Raw genomic sequence first — 19,665 nt, 5'->3', positions numbered from 1 at the left:
ATCCACCTGTTCTGTTCCCCACTCTGTCTCTGGTGAATCCTCTCACCCCCCACAACTCTGGCCTGTACCTCAATTTTTGTATGTATAAATAAATAAATCTTAAAAAAATAAAATTTAAAAAAATAAAATAATTTATCTATACATAATACACTTGGACTGATCCTTTCCTTAGGGCAAAGAAAAATGATTGAGTTGATATATAAGATCAAGCATACATTTTTGGAAATTAATTTGATACTAAGTTTAAAATTAAACTAAGATGATATTAAAAATAACTATTTCCAAGTAGAGAGGCAAACCAGCTTAAGAAAAACTAGTTTTGTTTTACAAATAGATTTCTAGGAATCAAAGGAGATTAGCATGGGAAAATCCCAGGAAATAACACTAATATCTTTGTTTTATCAACTTCAGTTCAGTAGAGGGCATGACTTGAAAAGGTATTCCTCAATACTTGGACACAAAATATCAACCAGTGAATATTACTTTTTAAAAATTTGTCCATATATATATATATATATTATATGTTGAAAAAGGAGTGGAACATTTTATAATTTGCAATGTATTTATAGATCAATTATCCTTAAAATAAGTATAATGACAATCCAGTAACAACTGCATAAAATGGACATTAATATTCTAGGAGTCATTTAGCAAACAGCCTCAGCTCTTTGGGCAGCATTCAAGAGTAAGGAAATGAGGGGGAAAGTTAGTATACAAGGAAAATACATTCCACGAATGCTGAGTTAGAGTTCAAGCATTTGACTTGTAGGAAGGCTCTTGAACCTTCCCTCAGAGAGTATTTTCGCTTTTTTTTTTTTTTTCTTAAAAAAAATATTTATATTTATTTATGCGTACAAGAACTGGGGCATAAGGTGCAGGTGGTGAGAGGATTCACCAGAGACAGAGTGGGGAGCAAAACAGGCAGATCTACTGAATTACACTGCTGAGGGGAACAGCGGGTGAAACAGGAGAGGTCTGCTGCGACATGTGTGGGTTAGCTCCATGGCTGGGGATCGAACTCATTCGCACCAGCACAAGCTGGTGAGCTTGATAGTGCTGAGAATTACTTTAAATCCAGTACTAACAAGTTTACTTGTCTATTTTTAGAGTCATATATTGCTAAATCCATATACTTTGATGCAAGTGACAGCAGAGTGAAAAGTGAAAAATGGAAAAACTACCAAACTCAGACATTATAACTCAAGAACTTAGGACATTTGACATAGAAACAAACAACCCTATATATCTGAATTTTGAAGGGATTGCAGTCTGGCCCTTTCCAGAAACAACTCTCTGATGACACTTATTCATTCATGAGCTAAATATAATATTTCAATGAATCATATATACAATAAAGGTTTAGTTTCAACTCAAGTTGGGAAAATCTAGACTTAAAAACAAACCATTGGAATGATTATAACAATTAAAAATATTTATCTTATAAAAGTGATCACTACAGGCAGGATTCCCATTTAACCTCTGAGAGTCACTTTGACCTTTGGGAAAAAATCACCTCTGGTGTAATAAAAATGTAATATGAGTGGCGAAAACTAAAATCAATTTGTTACACAATGCATCCCCAGCATATGCATATGTACTGTTGTCTATATTTTGTATGATCATTTGGGAACTCTTATGAGAAGTTCTACAACACCACGTTGAACCTATGTGAACAAAGAAAACTCACCCATATAAACTGAAGTTGTCAGACCATACTCAAAGTTATAGAAATGAGACTCCAAGAAGACACTGCAAAGTGATTCTAATTTAAAATATTTACTAAAATATGTTTAAAATATGTATGTGCATATGACTCTATATCTCAGCCTAGTGTTTTGAATAGTCCAAATTATGATAATGAGATTTTATTCAGTCAGGGGAAACATTTTACTTTATTTCCTACCATGCTTAGAGAATTTTAGAAACATTTTGCTGAGATCATTTTTTTCTTTCATGCCCAGTATGGATATATGAAGCCCAAGAGGAAAAAAATATATACCTGATATTATGTATGAGGAAATTTATTGTTTTTTCTTCTCTCCCCCCAACATTTCCTCCTATTCTTTGTATCCTTTATTTCCTTTGGGGAGGGAGGGAGAGAGGGATGAGGGAGACAATTCAAAGTACAACCTTCTAACAAAAGGGATGTTAACTACATTCCAAGGAAAGCATCTTACAACAATCTTGCAGTCTTTCATGGAGGTATCCACTACCTCTCTGCATCTGTCGAAGGATTCTTTCATGAATGATTGCAACAGATAATATCACAAGCAAAATTCCCTGTTCAGGTACTGAGTGACTCACTCAACCCTTCCTCAATCATATCCAGACTTGTTGATTCCTTCTTTTCAGAACAGCAAGCTTATATTCACCATCACATAGGGATGACTGAAATCATAATTTAAGAATAATTCTCAATAGGACATCAGTCAAGTCACATAATGATTCTGTTTGGTTTTAAAAACTATTTTTGACCTTGTCTAGTGTTTCCTGCTCTCTTTTGTCCCTGGGAAAGATGGGATCATATGCACCAAGCTTATCTTAAACATAGTGCTAAGAAACCACAACTATTTTAGACCCCTGTCTGCTGAGATCCTATAGCAATGACCTACACCAATCTGTGTGGATGTAGGCCGAGCAATGCGCATGCAAGGCGGTGGACACACTCATCAAGGGATGTCTTGGTGGATTCAGAAGTCATTGAATTTTTAAGGAAGTGACCGGTGCCTGGCACATGGTCCAAAGTCAATAGATAATCAGTGAATTGATGAATTGAATGAACAACAATGGAGGAATAAAAGAATGAACTGCAGACAGGGAAAGTATGAAAGCAATATAAAGCAAGATGTATCAGGGGCTGCAAAAGTGAGAGAGTCTATCAGAAAAAGGTAGTCCAAAGGTTTCAAAGTGAGCAAAGGAAAAAAACAGCAATGACAAACACAGTGCTGAGTCAACAAAAGCCTGGGTTAAGGTCTTCCACAGACTGCGTCCCTGGGACATGAACAGTATGTTCCATGAATCGTTTCTCATAATAAGGAAGATAATAAACTGAGTTCTTACTTTGTGTTAGATATTGTGCTAACTGCTTTACACCAGTTTTCTTTTTTAATCCTTACAACTCTTAGAGGTAGCTGCTATTATTACTCCTCATTTTACAATTGAGAACACTGAGGCTTAGGGAAGTTATATAATAGCCCCAAATCACATAGGTGGTAAGGAGTGAAAATAAGACCCCTACTCATGTCTATTGACGTTCAAAGCCCATGATCTTAGTCACTATGCTATACCGCCTCTTTCACCTATTCCCCCAACTAAAGCAAAATACCTAGCTTGTAATTAGGCACTCAGTAATATTTGTTGAATGGATGGAGTAACGTGGGATTATGGCACTGTTGTGAAATTGACCAAATGCATGATCACCTCACTAATTGCATGACCTTACACTGTTTTAGGTTTAAAAGACTCTAATGCCACTGTTAATGCTGGCACATTATTTTTGCATAGTATCATTTTCCCCAAACTGGGGTGACATCATGTTACTATTATCACCATTTTTTAAGCATCAACAACATGCTTTATATAGAACATTTATTTAGATGCAAGAACTTTTTCAAATCTAATTAGTGTGATCTACATCCTTCTTTTGCATCTCTTTTGCATGTTGAATCATCTCTGAATCTAATGTTCCCTTTCATCTATAATTGCTCAGACATTTACATTATGCATTTGATGGACTCAGAGTTAGAAGGGAGCTACATTTCCAATCATTTCATTTTACAAATAGAAAAGAAGCCTTGAGATGCGAAATAATAATTTCAAAATAACTACTTTTTTTGAGTACTTGTCATATGCCAAACTCTGGTCCAAGTGCTTCCTATCTATCCTCATTTAACTTATTTGATAGATACTATCACCAACTCCATTTTGCAGAAGGAAACCAAAGCATGGTGATTTGCTCAAATGGCCAATAAATAGTAGAATCAGGACCTAAATCTAGGTCATCCAGGTCCATCTTGCTCTTTCAGCCACTATTTTACATAATGTGCCTAAGTTCATTTAGTTTGACAGAGGCAAAGTTGAGACTAGAACTCAACTCTGTTATAGTCAAGACCAGATTTCACTGGACTTTGTTTTCATTAATACTTTTAAATAGAGTGACACTTCTGAATCCACTGGACCAGTTGAGAACAATGATTTGCGAAATCTGCCTTCTTAGATGTTAGTTCTGATGTATTTGCTTCTTTCAGAGAAAGTTTTCAACGGCTCCCAAAAAATACAACTACATGAAAATCTAAGCTCTCCAGACTCAGGTTAAGAAGGAAAAGAATTCATTTTCCTTAGTAAGCATTCTTGGGGAAGGAAGCAACACTTACATAGATAATGGAGAGAACTCCATTATAGTTTTGGGTTGAAACATTGAGGACAATCTTTAGCTGTGAGACCAGCACTTGGAAGGCAGCAGCTGTTGTGAATCCACCAACCAAAGGATCTGCCAAGTACCTCACTATAAATCCAATCTGCAATCCTCCAAAGATCAACTAGAACAAGAAGAAAGAAGGGGAAATGAAAAGTCTGCCTGGGAAAAGAACCAACTCTCTTGAAATATTAATCAGTTAAATTTAACACCAATTTAAGCTCTGGTAATCTGCCTATACCATAACAACTCGTAGAAGATACATGTGATTTCTCTAATACACTATCTCACTCCTCTACCACTCTAAAATTTAAAAACCATATTTAATGGTTTTCCCTTATTTCATCATTTCAAGGTATTTTACAATACCTGGAAGTATCCTAGATTATGTACTAAGAAAAGCAAATATCATGTGGATCATTTCTATGATGTTCTGATCCCATGGTTCAGCTCACCAGAATATATTTTTCTCCTTTATGGGTTCTTCCCTCATCCTCATTTGAATCACACATGTTTTTCTCCCTTTTTTTTCCCTGTCTCTGACTCATGACAAATGAGTCTTAATAAGGAGGGTCAAGCTGACTATATTAGCATCTGATCTAAAATAATATAATTTTGAAAATAACTTTTGGGCCCAGGAAATTGCTTTGTTTTCCTTTTCAATGAATCATTGAGCAAACAGGATTTTCAGTGAGGTTATTTCAAGTAAAAATCACACCAATCCATATTTTACCTATAAGTCCATTACCTGTATGACTCCAACCAAAACAGTCAGTGTGCTGGCAATTACAACTCGGGCTGCTTCTCTAGCCGCAAAGTCTATGGTGGTAGCATTCAATGCTGTTCCATTGCTGCTGGATATGACAAAGTCTTCATCGGGGGCCAAACTCAGAACAACCGATCCCACCATTAAACTGACCACTGGGAAAGGTCCTGGGGGGAAAGTTTCTATCAATTAATAATTACTCATCACAAAGGTTTAGGTTTGTATCTACATAGAATTAGAAAGATGTGTGGAATGCTTAGGTGTGATTAGGAAATACATTGTTTATTCCCCGGAGACTCTAAAACATGAATGTTTCACGGCGTTTGTGACTCCAAAATGGAATAAGAGAACCATGTAGGTAGACAATTATAATACAGCATTCAGGATGCTTTGTGAGTACACAGGAAGGTTATCTAATCTATCTTCATGTTATCTTCACACATATGGGTTTCGGGGAGGGATAGCAGGGGGTGGTTGTCAGGGAAGGTTTCCTGGTGGAGGTGGCACACAATCTGTGTCTTCACTTGATCCATCTTGTTTTATTTCACATACACTCGTTTCCTAGAACATCCAATATCTTAATGTCTATGTAAATAAATGCTTTGATCAATATCACGGTGTTCAAATTAAGATAAAGAAATTGCGAAGAAAATGTATAGTTTCTTTTTCTCTGTAAGATTCTAGGTTTAAAAAGTAGTCCTCTGCTTCCAACAACTACTCTGCTCACGTATGTTTTTTTATCCATCATGATAATGATTCTATTCTTTGGTCATGGAAGTTTTTTTGGTTGAGAAGACTTAGTACCAAAATCCAGTAACCTGCAGTGTCTCAATGTATAGAATAGCAATCAGCTTCTATGTTCCTGACTTTTCCAAGCATTGGATAGTAGGAAGTCCTTTCAATCAATAACCTCTCTTTGGTTGCCTTCTAATGACACAGCAATACGCTAGATACTAAGGGAGATACAAGTAAGGACAAGGGTTGGGGATAGAGTAGATGACTGTATTTGTTTCAAGAGGATTGTCCAGGTAAACACGTCTAGCCAGCAGATGGATGTAGGCGCAAAATTATCTCTAGTATAAATGTCAAAGTCACAAAATAGCATTAAAACATTCACTTGCTAGAACATTCTAGCAAAAGAGAATTCAAATTTTAAGAAAGACAGGAAATAAACCTATTTTGAGCCATACCAAGAAACAAAGCCAAGCTTACTGTCTAAATTGTTTTGGCAGGATTTTGCCAGCCTTCCAATATTAGTGACTTAAAATAAGTGTGTTCTTTAATGAAATAATGAATATGTATTTGATTAACATAATTCAGTAAAATGCTGTTAGTCTAGTAAGACAGTACCTTCAAAGACCTCTTGAAGATTTTCTTCCAATGTCCCTTTTTATTTTGGAAGAGAACACTTTTTCTAAATATGGAGTCAAATTACATTAAAAAAAATCAAAACATGCTAAAATTTGAAGGTAGGCCATAATTTAAAAATCTTCCCATTTTTTTCTGCTTCTTAAAAAAATTTAAGTATAAAGCTAAGTAATGGCATAGTATTTTAAAAGCTGAAAAGAACCATTGCATCATTGAATAGAAGAAGCAGGCAAAGGACTGAGGCCTGATTTCCTTGGAAGACATTAACCAAGATATAAAAGCATAATTCACATAAGCCAAAACATATTAAACATGAATAAACACAATAATTACCAACGGAGATGTGTCTTGATGTTCCAAAGAAAAAGTATGTCAGGATAGGGAAAAAGGCAGAATAGAGACCAAATCCCACAGGAACTGCTGCTAGCAGAGCATACGCCATGCCTGAAAATACATCGAGAATGATGAAACTCACAAACAAGTCACGGTATCTTTCCAGTGTGCAAACAAAGACCTTTTAGTACATATTTTCAGTTCGCAGCTTGTCCTGAGCGGCTCTGCTAAGATGTAGAATATGATCCCAATCAGGTGGGGTAGTGATTGCATCTACACGCATCATCTGCTCAAATGAATTGACTCAGTTGATCCGTAAGTCAATCATCTGCTGATCAGACAAGTGGAAAAATGTCAAGGCAGTTGCTGATTAAAAATTTCGTAAGTTCCTGAGGGTGAAAGGTGGGGCCAGAACAAAGCGGGAGGGAGCACCAGGGACCGTGGTGGGAGTATGGTGGGTGCTCTGATGGTGGATGAGATATATGGCAACAATGCCTCAAAGTGTGGGGGGTTGAAAGAACCTACACTTCTAACATAAGCAACGACGTAAACCAATGTTACCTCAATAAAAGTTAAAGAAAAACATTTCGTCAGTTCAGACCAGAGGCTCAGACCAGTTTTGTGCAATGACAGTTCCGTCTGGCTTGTTTCTTTATGTTCTAAGGAACACCGTCATTCCTGAATTGCCTTTCTCCTTGGGCAAGAGACATTAGATTCAAACAAAAAAGTATATGTGGGGCCTCCCCGGTGGCGCAAGGGGTTAAGCAGCGCACTATGAAGCTGTCCGCAGTCTCTGCAGCACAAGTTCGATCCCCGGCCAGCCAGGGAGAAACCCACATGGCATAGCAGACCTCTCCTGTCTTGCCCGCTGCTCCCCTCAGCAGTTTCAGTCCATCTGCCTGTTCTGCTTCCCACTCTGTCTCTGGTGAGTCCTCTCATCCCCTGCGCCTCTGGCCTGTACCCCAGTTCTTATATGCATAAATGGATGAATCTTTAAACAAAAAAAAAGAGAGTGTGAAAATCCAGCCCTTTGACCCTTGCATCATTAATAAAGGATCACATTTATAACAGTTAAAAAAAATCTGGCAACAACCTAATTATAGTGGCCACAGGTGCCCCAAATTATTTACTGAATGAATGTCTCAAAAGAGAAAAGGTTAACTAAATTTTACTTTATACCTTGTGATTCTGTAAAATAAATTGATGTCATGGATAGAAGTATGTTTACTAATTTGGACAGATCTGAGGTAAAAGGGAAAAAGTGAGAAAAAGAATCCAAAATCGTGGTAAGTATACACATTCTTACTTTCATAAAAAATAAATATATGTATTGCATGCATAAAAATTTGGAAAGAGTTTTCATATAAGTCAGATATATAAGAAACTAAATATAGTAAATGCCCCATGTATCTATGTTGTACAACCATCCCAGGCTGGGTAGGCTCACCATGGGTTCTAACAGTTTAAAACAGAACTTGGGAGCCCTTGGCGTCTGCTTCCCAGGTTTAGTGGTGCACAGAGGAAACAAGCCAGCAGGGAGATAGCAGCTTGAGCCCCCTCTCAGGGTGACGCTGCCTTTTATCCCCTCCCGCCTGGACACAGGTGTGCACACTTGCACATGCGCATACACCCATGCTTAGGTATCCACAATCAGGCACGTGTGCCCTACACCAATGCGCCCTCTGCGTTAACATAATCAAGACCATGGGTGGTACCACAGAGGCTAGTGGTGAAAAAAGCCTGATTAAATAACTTCTCCTACAATCCACCCTCCAGTTAACAAAATAGAATGCCAGCGCAGTTGAAACTCTCTGTATACTCTTCCTAAGTCGCATCCTCTTTCTTCCTTCCATTCTCAGAAGGCAATTGCTATCCTAAATCTATAGTTGGTCATCCACAGACATTTCTTTATATTTTTATGAAGATATGCATTTATGTCTCTAGTAGGGTATTTGCTAAGAAATTAATGGGGTAAGTAAATGATAATCAGCCTTTTCTGCCCTCCCGCCATTAGGATGGATGAGGGATCCCTGTGGTCCCGAATGCATGCCTGATGGCGGACACCTGGAATAGGTGTGGCAAGCGGAAGTGGGTACACCTGGGCTAAGACTGGGCTTATAAGGGCGGCGTCATGGGGACGCCAGCAGAAGCAGAACCACGAGAGAGGAGAGCAGAGAAGAATCATGAGAGCAGAAGAGAAGCAGAGATCACCAGAGAATGCCGGGGGGCCCACAAAGAGTGAAGACTTGCTGGGGGCTGCAAGGCCTGCCAGCCTCCCGGCCCCCAGCACCCCTTGCCAGTCGTGTGCCTGGTAAATCCCAATAAAAGCCTGAAAAGCCACCGAGGGCTCCAGGACTCCTCCTTTACCCTGTCAGCTCGAATCATAGAGATCCTGCTCCATGTCCTCCTGCCCCTACAATGGGTTATCTATATGGCAAGATAAAAGGTGATGTCTAGTTTGCACAGGAAGTATTTTTTTCATGTTCCTTATATGTAGTTTCAAGTTTTCTACAATGAGTATGCATTTATTCATTCATTTAACAACTATTGATTATGTTCCATGAATTATTCTAGGTTGGAAGAATACAGGAGTGAACAAAACGAAGTCTCTGCCCTGACAGAGTTTGCAGTCTAGAAAAATATGTATTAGTAACACAATTGTTTTAATATATCAATTACAAGGAACTGCAATAATCAGTGTTTCCAGAATACAGAATGGGAAGATGACTCACAAAGATAAGTTAAGAAAAATAAAGGAGTAGAGAATGAAAGCACACCTATTTTCCATACACTTTTTTCAAACTTCCACATCCCTAACCTGGGATCTGCAGTACTTAGAGCCATGGAAAATGGGGACTTTTCCAGTTTTCACACCATGTCCTACTTAAGGACAATTGCTACTGAAATATATGTAATCACCTTTACTTTAAAGGAACTTTGTTATAACTTTTTAAATTATACAATTTGCAAAGAAATCTAAGCCATTGGTTTGAATCACGGAACCTCTGTGTTGATATCTTTAATGTGTAGGGTGGTGACATATGCTGATAAAGTTGGTGCTAATAAACATTTGGAAGTATCTAGAAGGCAAAAGTGGAGAGCAGGCTCCCCATAACTGTGAATAAAAAAATAGCACTGAAGAGCTGCGCTTATCTTTTGCTGTGTGATGAAATTTTTTTTAATAATAAGAGTCACAAAAATTCCAATTTCCTTAGCAGCAACCAATTTCACAGTGACTTGAGCCTGTCTTCTCTGTTCAGTTCCACCCCTAACTCCATAGCTGCCCAATCAGTGGTTATAACACAGACTATGCCATCACTAAAATTCCAGGACTGCCTCTAAAATCTCTATTTTGGGCTTTCTTCTCTCAACCACAGCCCCTTAGTCTTTTAGCTCACCTCCTCTGGAATCCTTACTAGAACATTCTTTGTCCTCAGGAGGCTTCTAATCCACTAGCCAATCCACTTTCTTCTGTCTCCAGTCTTCCTTGCTTCCTTATCCTTGGAATTACACAAATGTTCTAAACTCCCTTGATTCTCTCTCTCCTCTTTTCTTGTCTGGCAAAACCCTCATCTGGCAGAACCCAAACATCCATCATTTCCATTACAGCATCTGAGCTGGTCTATAACATGAAGGAGGATCATCCACATTGGGACTGACAAGTTTCATGTAAAATTCATGACCAGGAGCCCCAGCTGGACTCTGCATGTCAGTCCAATTACATTTTCTCATAAGTATGATTTTCTTTCTCTGACACAACTCAAACTTCCCCTGCTCTCCTCAAATTATGCATATTCCTTCTCTACACAGACCAGATTTAAAAAAAAAAGAATCTTAGACTTCATCCAAAAATAGAAGAGATGCCCCTGATTTGTTTGTTCACCAACATTTCAAACCTCTCTATACACCATTTTGTCTGTCTTTCTTCCTTTGAAAATGGAAGAAATATCCCTCCTGCTTAAGGAGCAACCCTTCCATTTCTGACCTTGAACCTATGCATCTGGGCTCCTTCTCACAACCTTTAGTTGCTTCTCCACCTCTTGGACCACAAATCTATTTTCTACTAGATAATTCCCATTAGTACACAAATATGTTCCAGTATCTCCTATATGTACAGCAGTCAACCTTCATCCCTTATCTTCCCCCAGTTACAGCCATTTTCTATACTTCCTCATAGCAAGCCTAAAAGTATTGCCTGTATTCCATCACTGCGCGCTCCCCTTCAAGAGAATTTGACACTATTGGTCCCTCCATCCTTTTTATTTTTATATATTTTTTAAAGATTTATTTTTACTTATACAAGAACTGGGGTACAGATCAGAGGTGTGGAACGGTGAGAGAATTCACCAGAGACAGAGCGGGGAGCAGAACAGGCAGATGGACCGAAGACACTACTGAGGGGAGCAGTGGGCAAGGCAGGAGAGGTCTGCCACACCATGTGGGTTTCTCCCTGGCTGGCTGGGAATCGAACCGGTGCTGCAGAGCCTGCAGACAGCTTCACAACATGGTGCTCAACCCGCTGCGCCGCCAGGAAGGCCTTCCATCCTTTTTAAAAAATACCTCTCCACTTCTGATGCCTCATCTCTCCAATTGCTCTTTTGCTCTAATTTCCAGAGCCCACTATCAGGTGACAGTTCACCTTGGGGTTTCTGTATGGCCCCCTCACCTCCCAGATCTCTAAGTACTCCAGCTCTTGCCTGCCTGGCTGCCCTTCCTGCTGAGGAAAGCACAGGCATTCCACTGCTTTGCAAAGCCCCTACACAGAAAGCTTCCTTACCTCAAAGCTCTCTCTGTCCCAGACCTCTATCTGACATTCACATTTGTGGTAGCTCCACCTCAACTTTTGGCATCACTACTCAGATGTCTCACACACACCTCAGACTTAGCATGTTCAAAATGAAATACTTGGTTACCATCCCAAACCTGTTCCTCAGCTAGTCTTTGTCTTTGTAATAAATAATATAACTAGTTGCTCAAGCCAAAACCCTCAGAGTCATCTGTGATTTTCATCTACAGTATGCTATCAGTATGGATCAGCGATGCTTGCTCCAAAATTTACCTCTGCAGACCTCCCTACCTCCTGTTGGATCTGGTTCAAACTGATAACCTGTCCTCAGGCCTGGGACTTAGGTGAGGCATGTGAGGTGCCTAGAGCCCTGCTAGCTCTATCTGTTTGTCTCCCCTCCCTTTGCTGCTCCCCACCCACAATGGAATTCCTCCCATTCCACCATAAACACTCTAACCTTTTCTTCTCCTCAGGGTCCTTGCACTTTTAGTGTGGTCTCTTGTCTGTTCATTATGTGGCTGTCTCCTCGTCCTTTGGTCTCTAACAAAATTTCACTCTTCCTTGATCATTCTATCTAAAACTGACCCTCCCTCCCCAAATGAATCCCTGTTATAGCATGTTTGATTCACTACAATGAATACCACAATCTGTAAATATCTATTTTTTTATTTAATTCCACTGTCCACCCTTGAAATGAACTCCATGAAACCAGTACCTGTGCCTGTCAATTAACTGCTGAATCCCCATAACTAACGGCTGACAAACAGAGCTGCTCTATAAATATTTTTAAAACAATGACAGATGATGAATGAGTATATGAATGAGCCTGGTTAATCTTCCAGAAATTCACCTTACAGAAATGTATTAAAGATATAAAGATATCATGCAGATAATTTTTCGGGAAAACATATTACTCATAAAGTAAGGAGCTACATGGTGTATAAATTAAGATCCTAGGATTTAGACTCTGGGTTCAAATTCCATCTCTGCTACCAGCTCCATGACCTTGGGCAATATTTAATAGACTTTATTGAAATGGATATAATAGTTGTTGTGAGGATTAAATGAGATAAAAGTCCAAAGTCATGAGCATAGTGTCTGATATTTCATAAACAAGACTAAAATTAAAATTATTTCTTCTAAGATATTTATCCATGAAATCTTGGGAGACATAGAGCTTGAATTTTTTCATATGTAAAGATGATTCATTATCAGGCAGCAACTCAATCCTTTTCACTAAATGTTTATGGGACCATCTATTTTGTGCCAAACTCTGGGCTAGGCATGAGCTAAACAAACATGAACTAGATACTTCCACTAGGAGTGTCACCAGGAGTCACAGAGTGTTGCCACATCAAAGCTGAGAGCTCCATGTGCACACGGATACTTGCATCATTTAATTTATGAACTTCACAGTCCTACCCACCTCTCTCATCCTTCTTTGTGATAGAAAACATGGCAGATCGGGCTGATGTTCAACATGGGGGTCATATAGCACCTTCCTCTGGGTAATCTCGCTAACTTGCTCTGAATAATCTTGAGAACTCCATAAGCAAATTTTGCCATTTCTCAACAATTACTACTAACTTCTGAAATAGTCTATTTCAGGCTATCTTTCTACATATATTCCCACCACACCCTAACCTACAGAGAAACTCAGTTTTGATACCTCAACCTCCAGCTAATGATTTCTAATACCCTACAGCTGGGTTGAGTCCTGCTTAAACTCCTTTACCAAGCTATGCTACCCTTGCCACCACTGTTATGTTGAATTATTATTATCTAGTTCCTCTGTTGAATTACAAGTGCTTTGAAAGCAGGTAGTGTACCTTATGTCAACATACCTAGAGCCTGACATACCAGGTGCTACATAAAATTATAGTAAATTTAATGATTTTTCTGTTTTCCTGGTCCAGAGGCTTTGTGGAGTCAGAGGAGGAGGAGAAACAAGGTGACAGGCAGAGGAGAATGCCCATATTGCTATTCACCAATGGTGTAACGAATTTCCAAGATTCTTATGAAATGTGGCATAAAACCAGCTAAAAAAAAAACCACCAATGATGGGACATCTTGCCAGAAGATTAAAATAAGGGAATGGATAAGAGAAGGAGCAGAAAAAATACTTAGGTGTAGTCCAGGTTCAAGTACTTTTTGCAGTTGCCCATAAGTCAGTTTCAAGCTATAGATCAAGATCATGCATGGATGTAAAGTATTTTAGGACTACAATCATAATTGAAATGTATAAATAGGAAAGAATAGAATAGAATAGTAAATATCAGAATGTATCTCTTATAGTGAGGATAAACATTAGTTCACAAAACATAAAATATGTATTTACAGAGTATGGTGCAATACACATTTGTCACTGTGAATTGTGATCAGTTAAAGTTGGGAAGCCAGTGGTAAGACGATAGGGCTCTAATTGGAGACAGGTATCTAGAGAAGAGCAGGGCTTATTGGGAAGAGAAGGCTAAGGAGGAGGAACAAAAAGGTTAATCTCTCCACATGAGGCTGTGGAGAAAAGATGAAGGCCTTGGAGTGTGAGCAAGCATTTAGTGTAGACTGACAGGAGGCCGGGGGAGTTAAGAACTGCGATTGGAAACTGTGACTCTCAATCACTTGGGAGCCAATTCACCAATATCTTACCTTGCAGCGTACCCACTAGCCCAGTACTAACTCCCGAAATGATGTCACTAAGCAGCCATTCCTTGACTCGGTATTTGGGGAGCCAGTCCAAGATGGGCAGGAGAGTCTTCAACACACCAATGGCTTTCCTTCTTGAGCAACTGTCAAAAGGCAAGAGAACTGGGTTTCCAATCCAGGCTCGTTCACAACCATACACAGATTACGAATGTTTGAGCTAAATTCTGCTAATGCTTGTAACTATTTAGAAAAAAAAGAATTGCATAGAAAATGCTAACTCTAAAGTGCTTACTATGCTTTTGCCAAGAACTCTATCTACTCTACAAAATGCACTGTACTAGAAAACACAGGATTAAGTGTTCCCTTCCCTCTCCCACCTTTTTAATCCTCTGAGAAAATATCCCTACACAAGAACTCATTTTCTGGTCCAGCCACAGATTGATCAATGTGGAGACTCTAAATGGAGATTAATTTTCAGACTTCTAACCCAGGCGCCTTCTTCTACTTCTTCTCTTTTTCTTTAAAGAAAAACAAACATGTTCTGTATATTTTGGCAATACAAACTGCTTGGAGCCAGTTTTTACAAAAATCTTAAAACCATGAATGTATACCTTGTTGTACTTTGCTACTTAATATTTTATTTAATTTAATAACCTATAGATTAAAAAATATATGTAGTAGGTGGACATTATTTGAATCCTCATTCAAATAAATTCTTTTAAATTATATTAACGAAGGCATTGGACATTTTACTGTTCATTCAATTTTTGACATAAAGGATTAACTTTATGGTCATAAATAATGAAAATGATACACTATATGAGATTTGCTTTAAAAAATAGTGGAGCAGGACAACTAGATTGCGATAAATTAAACAAGACTTACTTTGAGACTATGCATTGGAGCAAAGAAAGTTTGTTCAATAGATGGTGCTGGGAAAACTGGGTCGCTACATGCAAAAGAATGAAGCTTGACCACTACCTCACACCATACACAAAAATCAACTCAAAATGGATTAAAGAACTAGACATAAGACCTGAAACCATAAAATACATAGAAGGAAATATAGGCGAAACACTACGGGATTTGCACATCAAAGACATCTTTACAGACACATCACCCAAAGCAGTGATAGTGAAGAGAAAGATAAACAGCTGGGACTACATCAAATTAAAGAGCTTCTGCACAGCAAAAGAGACAATAACAAAAACAAAGAGAAACCCCACCAACTGGGAGAACATTTTTGCACCCAACACTAATGATAAAGGACTGATCACAAAAATCTGCAAAGAGCTGATGAGACTCAGCAACAACAAAGAAAATAATCCAGTCAAAAAATGGGCAGAAGAGCTAAAAAGAAACTTCTCTGAAGAGGAAATGCAAATGGCCAACAGACATATGAAAAAATGTTCAACATCACTTGTCATCAGGGAAATGCAAATCAAAACTACCATGAGATACCATCTCACACCAGTGAGAATGGCACATATTAAAAAAACTAGCAACAACAAATGTTGGCGAGGATGTGGAGAAAAAGGAACTCTTCTGCACTGTTGGTGGGAGTGCAAACTGGTCCAACCACTATGGAGAGCTGTGTGGAGATTTCTGGACCTACTAAACATAGAGCTTCCATATGATCCAGCAATTCCACTCCTAGGTATTTACCCAAAGGACACAGAAACATCAATTCCAAAGAGCACCTGCACCCCTATGTTTATAGCAGCACTGTTTACAATAGCTAAGCTTTGGAAACAACCCAAATGCCCAAAAATAGATGACTGGATCAAGAAGATGTGGTACATATACACCATGGAATATTACTCAGCATTCAAAAAAGATAAACACATGCAATTTGCAGCAACATGGATGGCACTGGAAGGGATCATGCTCAGCGAAATAAGCCAAAAAGAAAAAGAAAAATACCGGATGGTCTCACTCATAGCAGGAATCTAGAAAACTTAAATAAGGGACCAGGAAAATGAATATAAGAAAGTGAAAATCAAAATCAACAAAAACTATGAACCAGAGACACTTTTTGGGGGGTGGCGGGCGGGAGGGGAAGGATTGGGGTCAGAATGGGGCGTTTGCAATTGTATGGGGGAATATAAAAATAAAATTTAATATTTGAAAAAAAAAAAAAAAAAAGAAATAATTTCTTTTTATCTTGTTCTAAAGATAAACTAAAAAAAAAAAAAAAAAAAAGACTTACTTTGAGTAGGTCTTTGCTGAAGTTGGGTGATGGACAAAAACATGGTGGGGGAGGGTTCATTGTATTACTGTGTGTACTTTTGCATAGTATTAGAAATGTTCTATGGTAGAAAGTTGTTGTTTTAAGAAAGAAAATCGGGCAAAACTTGCAGTTCTCGGGCCTCCCTGGTGCTGCAGCGGTTGAGCGCTGGGTTGCGAAGCTACCCACAGCCTCTGCAGCGCTGGTTCGATCCCCGGCTGCTCCCCGGCCACCGGAGGAGGGTCCCACATGGCGCGCAGACCTCTCCTGCCGCCCGCTGCTCCCTCAGCAGTGTACTTCGGTCCTTCTGCCTGCTCTGCCCCCCGCTCTGGCTCTGGTGAATTCTCTCACCCTCCCGCGCTTCTGACTGTACCCAATGCTTGTATAAATAAATAAATAAATAAATAAATCTTAAAAAAAAAACCAAACTTGCAGTTCTCTAGTTCTTTTGGCTGTGGTATCTAAGTCCCCCCTAGTATTCCCACTGTCTAGGAAGAAAGAACGCGGAGCACACTACACCCCTGAGTTCTAGCTTGCCGTCTGCATCTCTGTGACCTGTCTAGACGAGCTCCGGGTTTTCAAAGACTTCTGATCCGGTGATGGATTTACCCATCACCTTTTTAATCGAGTCCCTTCCTTCCCCACTTTCCTTTGCCTGGCCTTCCCTAGACGGCAGCAGAAACCCACTCTGCAAGACGCACTCCGGCTTTCCTAAGGACAGGAACAAAACCAGATGGGATTCCCAGAACACCCTCTCCCCAAAGATGAGACTAGAATAACTTCGTCCCGAGGAAACTTGGAGCCACCCCCGGGGTAGGAAGGACAGCGCTGGGGATTGCGGAGCCGGGAGTCCTGCTTGGCTGGAAGTCCCAGCGGCCCCGCCCGGCCCGCCCGGCGCGCTCCCAGACGGCGGGTTCCACTACTCCCGGCGCGCGACCAGGGCGGCCGCTACCTGCAGCCTTTGGACAGACGATCCCTCAGCGTCTTGCGCTCCTGCAGGCGCTGCTCGTATTGCTGCTGGAAGGCCAGCTCGCTGTAGACAGGACGCGACACCACGTAGTCGCAGCTGTACTCGTGGTGCGGCGCTTCGGTCCTACCGCCCGGCGCTGCCATGACCTGAGAGGCGGAGGACAGCGAAAAGGTCGGAGATGGAGCGAGGGAAGAGAAAAGAAGAGACAGAAAGAGGCGAACGCTCCTTCGCTGCTTTCTGGCCCCACCTGTTGCAGTGGATCTCCGAGAGCCTGGTCTGCGCGCGGCGTCCCTTGGCGCCCGGGACGCACCGCCTCGGGGCGCGCACCAGCCTGCTCCCGGAGCTCTGGGGGCCTTCAGGTCTGGTAAACCTGCACTTGTTGCCCCCGCCGGTCCCGGACTCGGAAGGGAGTGAGCGCCGCGTTGGGGGCTTCTGGAGCTTGACCCAGTCCCCTCTGGCCGGCGGACAGGGCGCTGTCCGCGTTCTGAAACCTGCCCAAATCCTGCCGGGGGCGCTGAGCGAGCGCTGTGCATGCAGGCTGAGGAGAAGCACGAGCCCCCAGCCGGGATGTGACCCTCAGGCCACGCTCCCTGGTCCCCAGGCAAAGTTCATCAGCGGGTCGAGCTCTCCCAGGTGCAGAACTTTGGGTGCATGGAGTAGATTTCGTCCCTGGGCTTGCTTTCCTAGCTTCCTTTCTTGCTCTCAGTTTCTCAGAAAAAAGATTGTACTGCCCCCTGGCAGCGCGCTCTTTGGCTCGACTCTAATCCCGTCCCCAACTGGAGATGCCTCCCAGAGAGTTTAGCCAGCCCGGGTGGGGTGGGCTGCATCTTCAGTGGCGCTCTCACCTGCTCTGGCTCGTGCCCCGCCGGGAATGCCCCGGGGACAGTCGTTCCTCTACCTTTATAGCGCTCGTGCGCAGAAGGCAGTGAGACGTTTTATTTATGAAGCAACAGAGGCACCTTAGTCGATAAGAGGGACACACAAGCAGCTATCTAACCCCACCTCCCTACCTGTCCTATCCGGAAGGAAGACTTACCCCTCCCGCAAGCTTTCCTTTTCCCCGAACGAGGAAGGCTGTGAATTTTACTGGCTGTCTGGCAGGGGCCACCCAGATCCTCCCAATTACTAATGCGGGATCCAGGTCAGGGGCGGGACAGGCCCTGGGGAAATTTGTTACAGGCGAGCAGAACCTGGCGTGGAAGGAGAGGTCATTGATCGCCAGTAGATTTGACCTTGACCCCTTGGTTGTGTGAATCAGGAAACTCTGCAGTCTGACACAAGGCTCTCATACCAGGTGGAGAGGCGAAAGCAGCAGCGACCAGGGTGTTTAATAAGACTTTAGATTTCTAAAAAGCCTTTCTTTAGTAGCTTCTGGTTGGTGGTTATACAGAGTTCATTCATTCATAAAATTCAGATACTTAGTGTATTCATTCTCTCTCTCTCTCTCTCTCCTCTCCTCTCCTTCCCCCACATACAAGGTTCCCTTTCTTAACTAATAAGTTCTTCTCATCCATCTGGACAATTATGGGGGGAACAAACTGGACTAGACAGGAATCAAAACTAGAAGGAACTGAGGGGAAGTCTAATCTATCCAACTCATCCCTGTTGTGTCTCCTGCTGGGATGAATCTTGCAAAAACTGACTAATACAGGTGAATATGAAGGAACGGAGAGTTTGGTAAACAGTAAGGTTCTTGCTTGATTATTAGTGTTTTGATAAATGCCAAAATGCTTCAAAATATGGACTTCTGGACACCAGCCTTCCATGCCATTCAGCTGGAAAATACAAACCATAATTTAAAAAAATACAAACCATGACAATTCTACAAGTTCCAAGAAATGGCTTCTCTCAGGAGAAACCTCTGCAAATTCCCTGAATTGTACTTGACTGAGTGTGGACATGTTTGTGTTTCTGAGAAACACTTAACAGCTAACACTTGATCTTCAAAAATGTATCTATCCCAAACAAGACTATTAAGAAGGGACTTAAACACAAAATCTAGATGAACTTTAGAATTCTTATCTACCTGCAGAGAAGGGTTTTTTATAAACAATACATACCAAAGGGTCTTAACTAAGGACTGTTTTGCTCCCAGGGGACATTTAGCAATATCTAGAGCAAGTTTGGGTTGTCTTGACAGGGGGATGGCATGGTAAAC

The 19,665-nt window shown here is 40.8% G+C and overlaps 1 protein-coding gene across 2 annotated transcripts in view; it reads right to left on the bottom strand.

Annotated features, from left to right (window-relative positions):
- Window positions 1-18,560, bottom strand: part of SLC26A4 (solute carrier family 26 member 4) — a 46,471-nt gene extending 27,911 nt beyond the window's left edge. The window contains exons 1-6 of one of the 2 annotated variants that reach the window (XM_054692551.1): window positions 18,544-18,560; window positions 17,490-17,653; window positions 14,314-14,453; window positions 6,882-6,992; window positions 5,163-5,347; window positions 4,374-4,538 (exon numbers count right to left, since the gene is read on the bottom strand). In XM_054692551.1, the coding sequence (XP_054548526.1) occupies window positions 4,374-4,538; window positions 5,163-5,347; window positions 6,882-6,992; window positions 14,314-14,453; window positions 17,490-17,650 (762 nt within the window). In that variant the 5' untranslated portion in view covers window positions 17,651-17,653; window positions 18,544-18,560. Of the gene's footprint in view, window positions 1-4,373; window positions 4,539-5,162; window positions 5,348-6,881; window positions 6,993-14,313; window positions 14,454-17,489; window positions 17,654-17,754; window positions 17,777-18,543 lie in introns of those variants that run through there. The other variant, XM_037511577.2, reaches the window with a different exon arrangement.
- Window positions 18,561-19,665: the final 1,105 nt, after the last annotated feature.

Source organism: Talpa occidentalis, unplaced genomic scaffold, assembly GCF_014898055.3.
Source record: "Talpa occidentalis isolate TD23 unplaced genomic scaffold, MPIMG_talOcc4v2.1, whole genome shotgun sequence".
NCBI classification, from domain to species: Eukaryota; Metazoa; Chordata; class Mammalia; order Eulipotyphla; family Talpidae; genus Talpa; species Talpa occidentalis.
Note: the sequence above shows the minus strand (reverse complement) of the source record. Positions and strands in the feature narration are given on the sequence as shown.